This window comes from Micropterus dolomieu, linkage group LG03 (genome assembly GCF_021292245.1).
Source record: "Micropterus dolomieu isolate WLL.071019.BEF.003 ecotype Adirondacks linkage group LG03, ASM2129224v1, whole genome shotgun sequence".
NCBI classification, from domain to species: Eukaryota; Metazoa; Chordata; class Actinopteri; order Centrarchiformes; family Centrarchidae; genus Micropterus; species Micropterus dolomieu.
Window position 1 is genome coordinate 9,179,026 of NC_060152.1, and position 13,426 is coordinate 9,192,451.

A 13,426-nucleotide genomic window follows, 5' to 3' on the forward strand; every position below is an offset into this window, starting at 1 on the left:
CATTTTCAGTGCTCCACATGAAGGAACATTAATCCATTTCAAACAGCTCCAAGGAGACGGCTCTCTAATAACTTATGGTGACTTAATAATTTGTTTATGTTTGTAACAGTGCACTGAAAGATTAATAACCTCCACAATAGGAGTTATACAATCCTTTCTGCGAAAAAATACGATAAGAAAAACATACAAGAAACTGATGTGTAGAGATAAATGAAAGGCAAATTAGCCAGTGGCATTGTATTTAATTATACATTACTTCTGTCACAGCTTTAGTTATGCCCCTGATTTCCTCATATTCCTTGAAAGCCTCAGGCTTTGGTAAAACAGCTCCATCAGTAACATGAGCCAGCAGATTCATCAGTGGCTCAGTTCACTAGGGCTGACATAAACGCACAACTTAGCTTAGCCCCAAGTAACTGGCTGCATGCTTGTTTTCTACTCAAACAGACTATGACATATTAATTCACCTTTGCCTCACTTCTCATCTCTCTTTTCTTGATTCTCAGTATTTTTCTGCATGTCATACACAGGAGCCCTCTCAATTCTGCTCAGCTGCAAAGATTAAATTGGCTCTCTATTGATTGCTCTTTTCTAATGCTCCGGCCTCTCGAAAGAAATACCAGAAGCATGTCATCACCCAGGCTGAAAGCAGAGATCGGAGGGTGAAAAGGTGTGTGTCTGTTCAAAGTCGGGTATATTTTTAACTTCATCTTTGCTCAGCAAGATGAAGAGAGCAACCAGGGAGCACGTGGGCAAGACTATAATGCATGTCAAGGATATAGGTAGGGGCTTTTCTGTAACTGAGCAGCAGCAGCATGCCGGTGGTGCCAAATGCTACCTGGGGTGTCATCCGGCTTCCATCTGGTGTGAGACAGTAATGCACAGAGAAAGAGAAGGGAGCTCCAAGATTTGTTGAAGGAGGGTACACTCTAGCCTTGCAAACCAGGTAGCTCACAAAGGAAAATTACATCAACCAAACTCCCTCCAACTTACAGATTAGGCCTGAGCTCATGATGGCAGTTTGAATGTCTGCCACAAGCTCTCCAGCACAGCTGTAGCCAAACATAACTGGCACAGTGGCTATGTGTGCACGAGCTAGCGGTGCCGAGTCACAGCAGTGGAGCAACAATGGCAAGAGCTGCTGCGATTCAGAATGCAAATGAACCCCATCCACAGCTGTAAGCATGGCTGTGGGCACAGCCAGGCGAATCCAACAGCACACAAACATACGGAAGTATCCAAACACATGCATGAAAACACTGGAACACTCACACACACAGATTCATAAATACGCACGCAGCAAACGGATTTACACAATTTAGCAAATACACATATGCACATTCTCTCTCACACACTCACACACTGATGCTTACTTCATCTGTACTTGCCAACATCTTAGTGCACTGCACCATGCCTCCCTTCTTTTTTTCTCCTTCTCCCATTCCATCCCTCAGGTGCTCCCTCCTAAGCAGGTGTTAGCTGATTTCTGTTCCCTCAGGTAGTTCTGTTTTGTTCTTCGCAGCAAGTACTGCTGCTGTGAATTATCCTGACAGCACCTTACTCCTGGGCTCTGGCCCTCACCCTCTCCCCCCTCCCGCCCCTGACTCTTTTTCTTCTCTTTCCATGCACCTTACGCCTCCATCTTTCCCTTCCTGCCTGAATCTCTTCCTTTCATCCTCACTCTCTTACCACCCCCTGTGGGACAGGCAGTAAGACCTCTGGACGAGTAGCCCAGTGGTCCTTAACACATCAGCCCACACACGCGCACACACACACACACACAATGGACCTACACACACTTTAAAATGTTCACTCAAACACACATGCCATAAAATATACATGCATGAATTCATGGATGTACACATGTGCTTACTTGAAACCCAGGTACTTGAAAGTACAACATTCTAGCAGTACACACAGTTATTTGTGCATTCATTGAGATTGAGTGTATTGATGTGAAAATGTTACTGCTCCCCTGTAGCCAAAATGCGTTCCCCTCTTGTTTTGTTGTTTGCAAAAGGCTCAGACAAAGAATGACTTATTTTAGATTGCTCATTACCATGACGGCTTCAGACAGCGGCTAATTGCCCTCCATTCAGTCCTCTCAATTAACTGGTCTTATTACTCTGTTTGAGTATATTACATTTTTTGCATATTTCCATAGAAATGTGTCATTATCAGTATGAAATGGGAAAATTAATAAGCAAAGTCAGTGGTAGTGCCATAAAGGCTTATGCATGCAAAAAAAAATAAAAATCCAAACAAAAGATAAATGAGATCTTTTATTCAGCTCCACATTGACTCAAGATTTTGTTCGAAATTCACTGAATGCATTTTCAGCACATCATTTTTTGTTTGATGGGAATTGTGTGATTTCAGCTCTTTCAGTATAAGTTAATGTCGAGAATAACAACAGTGGCAGTAATTCTCAAGCTCTCATTAAACTCAGTTTTTCTCATTAGTCCTACTTTTCAAGTGTGTCATAAAATGACCATTGGCAGCTTGCATTGCCTGGTCATCCATTTCACACACATACTGCCCAATACTCAACTGACTTTTTGATGCCTCATTCTTTTTGACTCCACTTTACAGCCAATGGTCCTATCGAAAATAACTGCTCCCATGCTATTACACTCCTTTGTCTCCTGTCACTATCGCCCGGTAATTGCTGTTTTTATTGTAGCCTCTTAGAGGCTCAAGTGTAAACTATAGGGTAAGCCTCGCCACTGTGCTGGAAGCTTAACTGCATGGCTGGAAATATTCGTTCAGTCTCACAGCATCTGACAGAGCTTCTATAAACAGTAAAACTATGGAACACCAGAACATATTCACAGTTTTATCACAAAGCATTATTATTGTATTTATTTATTTTGACATTATAGTACAAGTCTGGACAATAATTCACTATTGTGATTTAAATAGTTCAACTGGAATTACTTCTTGGTGAAATTATTGTGTTATCATGTTACAAAAATACTTTGTCTAAATCAGTGATTCCAAGCAAATCACAATCAAGACTGAGTCTTGTCTGCTCAACAGTGGAACACAGTACATTGTGTTAAACATTATCACCATGTGATTTAGCAAGACTGTCCATGACAACATCCGTCATTTCAGCAAATGCTTTAAACAACTTATGATGTGTGCATGTGACTGGAAGGTTGTCAGTTCAATCTCCAGACCGGCAGGATAAATCTGGGTGGAGGAAAGTGTAAAACTGTGTGAATGTGATCAGGGCGTTCCTGCAAAAGAGAGGCTTCCTCTTAGTGTAACCTCCCTAAATTAATAGCGTTTAAAACAAAATGACATTACATACATTGGGGCAGTAGCGCAGTCTGTGGTCATGGTTAAAAGAAAGTGTTTTGTTTGTTTAAATCTAACCAAAGCTTAACCACAGAGGTGTCAGATCAGAAAACTGTTTATGTGTGTTTGTTCTGGAGGACAATTCCAAAGCTTCATTTCTTGTTTAAATTGGAGGACTTGATGGATTTTGTATATTGCCAAATGCTTATATATCTATCTATCTATCTGTCTGTCTCATAACATAATATCTGTCTGTCTGTCTGTCTGTCTAGAGATAGATAGATAGATAAAATATGTCCCTATTAATGTTCCGAAATGTGTTTGTATCTTGTGGTTTTGTAGTACAGGACCCAGTACACATTCCTGTAGATGATGGATGATGTATGGCATAAATAAATGTGGGAAGACCAGCAAAAGGCAGAGAAGAAGATTGATACCAAGCATACAAAATTAAATTAAATTTCTGCGTTTGTTAAACCTCAAAGATAAATGCAATACATTTGGGAGGAGACACTGCATGTAAACATAATTCTGTATGTAAACAGTTTTCTCAAGAAAACTCACACAAATATAATATACTGCTTTACAGTTTTTCTCAGTCGCTTTGGTGCATTTCTCACATCACTATTAACATTTGCACAACAGTTAGTTCAACCTCTACAACATTTAGTCATTTGTGCACATCATAGTAGCAGTTTCTCATTCCTTCCAACAAATTGCAAATGCTTTTGGACATGCATCAATTGCTTTCATACAACTCTCTGCTGTTTTATAACATTTTCATTTGCTTATGTCATGTCATTCAAAATTAACTATACTTGCTGAATAGTCATTCCATATAAAACAAATAGTCCTCATTTCATTGCTTGAGTCATTACATTCAAAAATGTTGAACTAGTTATCAAAATCTTTCTTTTCCTAAAAATGTCTCCTAATTGAACAATTTCTCTCAGGTGAACTTCAGCTTTCACTGATGAGAAGAGGTGTGTGAAGCATTAGTTGCAACCAATGACAAGCCACTTCTCTACAATCACCCAGAGCTGAATCCCATAAACCCCCACTTTACAAGCATATATGAACCAAGCAGGACATAGTGTGTACCATTTCTACAATACTGTGACACCGAAATGGAAGGTCAGCCTCGTGCAAGAGGGATGAGGGTGCGGGGAGGAAGGGGAAGGGGACAAAACAGGGCAAGAGGAAGAAGAGGCCAAGTACATAGGCGGATTCCTGATGAAATCAGGGCAATCACGGCCTCACAATGCCTGAGGCTGGTCGAAGGGTGCAGCCAAATGTTGGGAGAACCACTGTCAATTCAATTATTCAAACATTTCGTCGGGAGAACAGGTGTGTATAAATGGACAGTAATTCAGCACTAAACAATCTGCACTGCACTACTGTCATTGTGTCGTACATGAAGCTTGCAGTGGGACAAGAACTTGTCATTGTTTGTACATTTAACATTTAGACATACAGCTTTACTGCATCACACATTTAGTGTATTGTAGTGTACAGTAGTGTTACAGTAAAGATTTGCCATATTTACTGTAATTTAACTCTGCACCATGCAGGATTGCAAGACAACCTTGCAGAGGTGGAAGAGGGCCCCTTTTTACTCCGCAACAAGAGGAAGCCATTTGTGCAATGGTGATTGCAAACAATGCCATAAGGTTGAGAGAGATACAAAGTGCTGTTATAGAGGATGACAACATCTTTGGGAATATTGAATCTGTTTCAGTCGCTACAATTGACAGAGTGCTCAGGAGGAATGAAATGCGCATGAAACAATTGTACAATGTGCCACGGAACAGCGACAGAGTGAAGGAGATCCTTCACCAGTATGTACAGGTAAAACATGTATGTGTTCAATGCATATTCTAATGTTCAGTGCTGTAAACCATTTACTTTGTGTAGTGTCATGCACTACACTTACATGACAGTTCTGCGTATTTGTATTCACAGTGCATACTGTACAATATGTTGTCCAAAATGCATAATGTCAAGCAGGAAACGTTGTTATATTTTTTCTCGCTCCCTCTTCTGGAGCCACTGCATACATTCATATACCTTGATGAGGCGGGTTTCAATGAGCAACCATTGATGTCCCAGGCCAACGAGGAGGGAATATTAGGCCCAATCCCAATGTCCACCTTCACGGACTTTAAGGCATGTTCCTGAGAAGTCCGTGGGGACTCAGGACTGTCCCATTGTCAAATCGTCAAGTGCGCGAGGGCTCTCTCGCGGACATTTTGAGCCCTTTATAGACCCTTTGCTTTGGCTGAGGGAATTGCCTACAATTCATAGCGGTTTGACGTGAAACACGGGGGTTATCAGGGGAAGCCCAGAAGCGAGAGAAGTATCACGGCAAATCCACGTTATAATAGTAACAAAACAGTAAACAAACAAGAATCGACACCAATGCTGATGTTAAAATTGTTGAAAGTTTTTTTAACTTAAGATGGTGCATAGAACACATGAAGTCGGAGGAATGCAATCACCTTATTACACACTTAGTTTATTCAATAATTTATTTTAGTTTTTGCTTAATGATGCTATTTGACCAACAATAGTGTATTGATTAATTACAAATATGTATTGACATTTAGGCTACCTCTCCTCCACTCTGTAGGGCGAGAACCTGCAGGACTTAAAAATAAGGCGAAAACATAAAATAAAAAGTGTGCAATGTGTTTCAGCATCGTCAAGGTAACGTGATAAAGTGGCAAAGGGCTGTCTCATTCCTGTTTACAGCATTTTGAGCCCTTGCAGCCTCTTAAACTTAATCACTTTCCAAGTGACGTCAGTAAAGTCTGTGAGGGTTCAGGGCTTAGGGGTTAGGGGGGACATGGGGATTGGGCCTTACTGTATGTGCAGCCATCTCAGAAAACGGTGTCCTCACCCATATCCCCCGTCTTGGTCCAGGAGATGATATTCGCTGTGATGTAGATGAAACTATGTGGCCAGACAGAGAGGAACGTCTAGATGTGCATGAATGATTTATAGCACTGTGTGTGTTGTATGTTCAGTTCCAATATGTACTGCAATATTGTTTACAGTTGTGCACAGCTCTACCCAAAGGGAGTTTGTTTGTTGTAAATAAGGGTGTATTTTTTCTTTTGTACAATGCTGTGAACAAATTAGAATTGCAAAGAGCATATGCAGTAAAAATGTGAAACATACATATTCAGTGTCTTGTACTCAGTTACCTCACTAAAGTAATGTGTAACTTTACTGTAGTTTTCAAATGGCTGTGCAAATAGTATATAGTGCTGTCTTGAGCATTTTCAGGTAGTGTCACCAAGATCTGACTTTTTTGCATTGGAAAACATTTACAGAGTAAACTGTCATAATGAAAACATGCCAAAGCCATTTGACTATCTTGTTCATACAATGGTGTCAGGACTTTTCATCTTGATGACACTGACACTTTCATTGACATGAATACTTGCTTTTGAGGAATGAGCTATCCATTTTAAGCAAGTGACACGCTTTTGCAGGTTATCAACTAGGTTTTGCAGTTTGTACTAATTGTTTTGACAACTGTATTACCTGTTACTGCAAATATGAATAGTGATGTGAGAAATGCACCAAACGACTGAGAAAAACTGTATTATAATACAGATTTTTACTGTAATGTCCAGTGAAATTGACATGAATACAATGACAATGAGATGCTAGTATTTGGCTAATTGTTCAGCCTATTCATCTATTGCATGCTTTGTTTTTACTATAATATAACAATAAAATATAAATGTTACATTTTTAACTTTACAAGTTGCTTATAAAATTTGTTATTTTCAGAGGATGTTAGATGTAAAGCTACTTGGAGTGAATCAGTATTTAAAGTTCTCTTTTAAAGCAGTGACAGCACTTGCCCACAAATCTGTCAAATTACCAGTGCACAGGGTGTATTTAGGGTAGTCTACAGGGCTTTGTGTAAGGCGGGCATGTGCGTGTGTACTCACTGGGAAAGGAAGTAACAGTTTAACTACTGTATTGATTTCAAGAGTACTAAGGGGTTTAGGCGTCAGTCCAAGGAAAATGGGGGCTAAAAGAAAGCGGAGTGGGGCTCGTTCCTGGTTTTAGCACACTCTGCTTTTCTCACACGCTTGATTCAATGGTAAAGGTCTGTGGCTGCCCATTGAAGTTGTACAACTGCTGCATTGAGTACTGTATGGCTCTGTGCACTCTGCAGTGCTCTATTGATTGATGTGTGAAGAGGGATTAGTGGGTGGGAGGGAGGGAGAGGAGGAGATACTGGATGGGAGGGAGGGATGGGCAGAGCGACCAGAGACAGAATTGTGGATGCAGCATGTGTACAATATAAAAAGGGGCAGATGTCACATCTTTGGTAAGGCCAAGTTAGACACCCTAGGGTGATGCCCTGTTTTTCTGTAAATGTTGATGGATTTGGCATGCTTCTGAGATCAAGCTGTGTTAGCAGTTATATGTGTGTCACAATATGTGGGGGCCCTGTAAGACCAGCCAAGTATATGCCCTTGAATGACGAGCAGCTAAATGTCCAATCAATCCTCTTGATGCCTCAGAAAGAGCTCACCAGTGCAGTTAATGTCGAAATAAGCCACAGTCACGTAAACATTCATTTTAGTAATTTCACCACATTCCTCTAACAGGAAAAAACATATTTGGTCTGAGATGGGGGGAAAATGACATTACCAGACAGATTCAAAACAATTCATTCACGGTGACTTCTCTGACATTTCTTAGATTTCCTGTCAAGTGGAATCCTGCTGACATCCATTTTGCTTCTGCAGCAATTGTGAAAAGCAGGCGACCTGCATATCCATCTTGCTGTGCTGTTTGAGCGAGGTATCCAGGTGTTTTCTCACTCCTTGCCCATCACTCTCCCTCCTCTCCTGTTGCTCTGTCCCTGACAGGTGGCGATGAGGGTGGAAGGAGCCAGGAGGGGGATTTCTTCGATAGGGAACAGAGCGACTGAATGAGTAGTGGAGTGAAGGAGAAGAGGAAAAGGGGGAGGAGGGCAGGAAGATGGGGCTTCAGAGAGGTGGACATGAGGTTGGATTTGGGCCGTCCAGAGTTAATGGGATCAGATGAGGAAGAGAAAGGGATATCTGTGCTGGTTAATGTTTAATCCCCCGCACCCAACCCTTGTCTCCTGCCTGAGGCTCCCAGCATCTGATAATCCTTGGGCTGCCTTTCTTCATCATCAAGGTGTCGGAGGGAAGTGACTCTGTAAATATTTAATTGGCTGCAGCATGCCGATGTTAATTATGCGGGTGTGTCTTTCCTTTGCTTTGCTCTCTGCCCCAGTGTCACTGACTATGTCCTCACACTTTTTTCTTATCTTCATATGCTACTCTATCACTCCTTCTCCTACTGCTACTACAACTGTATACCTCTTGCCACTGCTTCTGTTGCTGCTGCTATTCAACACCTTGTAATTCTAGATTCCACTACAGCTTTCCTCATTCTCAATCACGTTTCTTTTCAGGACCTTACCTCACCCTGGCTATCTATTTTCACCCCTCCCTTCCAACCTTGTGATATGCCTTTCTCCTTTCAATTTCAAAACCATGGCAGCCTCCGTTAAAACGGATTATTGTTATGGGTTTCATTATAGCCTCTGCTGTTATCCGTCCTGACGCCAATCATGCTCTCAGAAGTAGCTTTCCCTCCTCTCTGTGTTTATTTGATCGTCAAGGGCAATGCAAAATGGATGAACAGTACAAAGACAGCCTTGCAAGGACTACGCAGGCTAAAGTTGTACAGCTCAATAGAGCTCTACTCATAAGTGTCTGCCAGTAGCAAGTGCAATTACAAACAGGCGCATGTAAAAGTCAAGAGAATACAAATCACATAATAGATGTCTCGTGGGTACTGAGCAAGCAGCCTTGCAACGCTTTTACAGACAAAAGACACAATGCACGAGAGCACAGAGACAAAAACACTGGACCACAAGTGGAGGGAATTATATGAATCTCTAGCTATGGGCCAGCAATAGATAAAGTGTTATCCACAGATGAGCAAAACAGATTTCTGTTTTTGCAGGGTGTATCACAGCTGAATATAGGTGCTATAGGTGAATAAATGGTCTGCTAGGCCAATGTTCTCGTGTGTAATCCCTCAGGCATGTCCATAACATTTTATTCTCTTATAAATGCCAGCCAAATCTAGAACCGAGTCTCAATACTGTGTGCAGACAAAGGCTTTAGGGGGGTCCTTTGGACAGCATACAAGTATATATGTGTGTGCGTTTATGGTATGGCGATGGGGGGTTCCATTTTTGTGCCAAAACAGCAGGTCATAGCAAGGACAAGAGATACCAGTAGCCAGGAGAGACTGTATCGGTTATAGTCAACAGTGAGCAGGGAAATTCAATATGCTGGTGTTCACACTAGCACCAGGGGCCACTGCACTGTTCACCATCAACACTGCTCTACGTGGTTATTTATCATTTCTCTATTCATACTCCAGCCCAGTAGTGCTTTATATAGGCTTTCTTCCTGATAAACACATCCATTGTTGTTTTAGTAAAGTAGTGCAATAAAGCAGTAAAGTAAAAAGCTTTCTTTTTGAATTCACATTGTTTGTGTGTTTCCACATTTGGAGTCAGCACGGTTGCAGTTGGTTTAAGCTTCCCTGTTGGCGAGCTGTCTCCTTTCTAGAGTGTGAATGGGCAAGACTCCTGAATCCTCCTGGTGGGTGCAGTTCATTGGTCTGCATGCTGAGCCCCAGGAGGGAGCAGAGAAAAAGCTGAATTTGAGATAGGGATCAATAAAGCCAAAAGTAACCCAGAAATTGTGAAGTGAAGTCTGAAGATTCTGTTTTGGCCGTGCAGCAGCTCACTGCTGGTTGCACTCTGGACACATTATTGTTCTGTTTGATCATGTCCGTTGTGTTTGGCTGACAACGTTTGAATTAATTGCCTGAAAGGGATAAATAATGTGGATCACATCAAAGGGTGGGAGACACATGCTGTCATTCAGCCAGATGATGTTTACATTTTGTTGTTTTACACACTCCCACTCTCCCATTAATGAGATGCAGATGCACACTATATTATTTATCTGTAGAAGCAATAACCATTTTCTGCCATTTATAACAGTATTTTATTTTAATGCTTTGGCAATAGGATTTCAGTGTGCAGTACTCTTTCCAAAAATTTAATTTTGGGCCTTAAAATGTCATCTAGCATGGAAACTGAAAAAATGTGATGACGACATGTTTGTCATTTAATCTTTTTTTAAAAATGGTCATTATCAGATGATGCTTTCAAACAATAACATTGTACACTGTTATCTACCACAAAGTATGTGTTTTTAACCAATTTAGCAGCATGGCCCTAGGGATGGCAGGTGGTGCACCAGTTGTGTCCAGGCTAAATATCTCAGGAACTATTGTCATTTCACTGTCATGAAATTTTGGTACAGATATCCATGGTGCATATAACTATAAATCAACAGGTAGTTCTAGGCATAGAGCCAGTCGACTTTCCAGAGGGCCTGGGTTGTATGCATCGTGGTCTGTATGAGGTTTCTGATATTATCTTGGTGCCAAAACAAAGTAGTCCAGCTGCCAAGTAAATATGAATATATTATTAAGTCTTACTAAATGATTTGCTAGCAAGTTGGAGGAAAAAAAGGAAGCATGAACCCCAGCATTGTCCTGAGGACAGAGGTGGTCTCCCATCTCTTACATACAGATGCTGGTCCTGTTTGTTTGTTCTACACAAGCTGCTGATTTCCAAAACATTTTCATTTTTGGTGATCACTTTAACCTGTACCAAGGTCAAAGCAACACGTGCACTGTACACAGAGGTCAAAAAAGGTTACACAGTAGTGGGTGGGTGCATATATTAGAGGGAGTGGATACATAGTTGTGTGTGCATGTTTCTCCGTGTGTCTAAATTAATTCACATTTGTATTTTCCATGAAGAATGTGAAATGAATCTTTGCTGTGTTCTTCACAATGAACTCAGATGAACCTTTATCTCGGCTTGTTTGGCTCATCGATGAGTGTGTTTGCGTATGCCTGTGTAAACTGCGTCTTTAATTGATCCTCTGATTTAGTGTGTGAGAGGAAGTGCGAGCCGAATGTGTTGACCTGGTTAACATGTTGTGCGGCGCCTGGCAGTGGAGGCAGGTTGATACAGGTTTTAGAATGCAAGGTGCCAATCGAGCTGTGAAAATGGGAATTGAGTAGGGAAATGGGAATAGCTCCCTGCTGGTTTGTAACCTTCGCAATGTTGTTTGGGGCATTCAGCGTATGCATTCATCATTCATTCAATCAAAATGTGTGTGTCGCGTGTGTGTCCCTGTGGTTACATTATGTGATAGGGAGGGTCTTTTCTCTATGCGTGTGTCTGTAATTGCATGTGTGGGGTAGTGTGCATTTATGACAGCATGTCACACCCATCTCCAAGCCCCAAGCCCTGGAACTGAATTGAATTAAACTAAATAAAGTCTAGTGTGTAGAGTACAGAGCACTTGAAAGGGAACAGCTGAGGGCTTGAGCTGAGGACTGTCTGAGTCTAAGACAGGAAGCAATAGCACAACGATGCTATGCAACATTACTAGCAAAACCCACAGATAAACGAAAGCTTGTGACAGTTTTTGAACATTGGACACAATGGCTAATGTGCTACTCCCCTCCCCCAAGGCTTTCAGCGAGAGTGAGAGATGAAGCCAGTTCTGGGATCCTTGGCTGGCCCAGATAGCACAGCAGCAGTGGCAGCAGCAGCAACCATTAATGCGATTACAGCTTTTAGCGGGAGATTTTCGGGGCCAGTTTTCTTTTGAGGCGTCATTAGTTTGTCCTCATTTCTTGTTCTTTTCTCCACCGGTATGTCAGCAAACAAATGTACACATTCACACCCATGAGCAACAGACAGCTGCTGTAACTGCTTATATGCGTAACCCTGAGCAGCACATGTGCACACACAATCATACACACATGAATATATAATACAAAAAGCATGAAAATAGCCTACATAACACACAGAAAATGATACATAGATATAGATATAACAGGCATAATAAATCTTTATTTAAAAGATGATAAATTATTATTTTGTGTAGTTGGCACTTCTTAGGACAGTCTGCTATGCAGTTTGAAAACCTTTTGATTAGCAATCCATGATGTGCATTATAATTCTGAAGCCTCTCATTATTCTTTGTAATCAACCCATGATTCCACAAAGACCCTCCTTTAATTTAAAACCCACACTTCCTGTCCATTTAGTGGTGCATTGCCATCATTATTGGTCTCATCTAGCGGATTCCCATTCAGCATGCTTAGCATGTCTTTGACTTTGTGCGGCTATTTATCAAACCTTGAGGTGCTTCCTAGCTCCTCGCTTCTGCGGCTTCATTTCATAAAGTCACCATTTATTAAACCTCAAGGCTAGACCACAGCAAAATCCTACTGAGATATTGAGGTCATCTTGCAAGCAGAGGAAGAAAGAGATTATCAGGGATGGAGGGAGGACACAAGCTGAGGTATCTGGTGTCATGCTGTGATTTGGCAGAGTTTAGATGGGCAGAGCGAGGTATCTTTCTGGGGAGTGGCCTGCCTCAGTAGGCAATATCTGCCAGCATTATGAAGTATTTTGTTATCTTTGTTTGCACTCCAAGCAAGTTCACAAAAATGATTTCAAATTGTTTTAAAGTTTTTTCTTACCTGTGTCTCAAACACATCTCACAGATGCCAATTTCAAATTTCCCCTTCAACTAATAGCTCTCAGGATGTGTGTCTGTTCTTGTGTGTTGATGCTTTTGTAAGCATGTGCCTCCATTCTCTGGGCGTGTGTGTGTGTGTGTGTTGGTAGGCAGGATGAGCGTCCCTTCTGTTACCGTTGCTGTCCCTTCATTTCACGCTCCGGCAGCTCCGTGTGAATCCTCTTCCCTTGGCTCATTATCAGTGCTGTTCAATGAAGGCGCGTCCCACCAGAAAGCAGGGTAAAACCAAATCATTATTCAAGTATGAGGGTCAGTGCAGACATTGTGACTCTTTTGTTTTATATATTTATTACATTCCCTTCAGAAATAAGTAAGCAGAATACTGAGCACACCCCCGCCCAACCTGATTTGATGAGATAGTCGATCCTCAAGCACCTGACCCAAGATTGATGAACACCAGCAGA

General features: G+C 41.5%; 1 protein-coding gene across 2 annotated transcripts in view; it reads left to right on the forward strand.

The window, feature by feature from the left end:
- Positions 1-13,426, forward strand: part of iglon5 (IgLON family member 5) — a 100,217-nt gene that overhangs the window by 70,505 nt on the left and 16,286 nt on the right. The window contains exon 1 of one of the 2 annotated variants that reach the window (XM_046046006.1): positions 4,523-4,650. The exons of the other annotated variant lie outside the window; for it this stretch is intronic. Within the exon in view, the coding sequence (XP_045901962.1) occupies positions 4,596-4,650 (55 nt within the window). The 5' untranslated portion in view covers positions 4,523-4,595. Of the gene's footprint in view, positions 1-4,522; positions 4,651-13,426 lie in introns of those variants that run through there. 2 annotated transcript variants of the gene reach the window in all.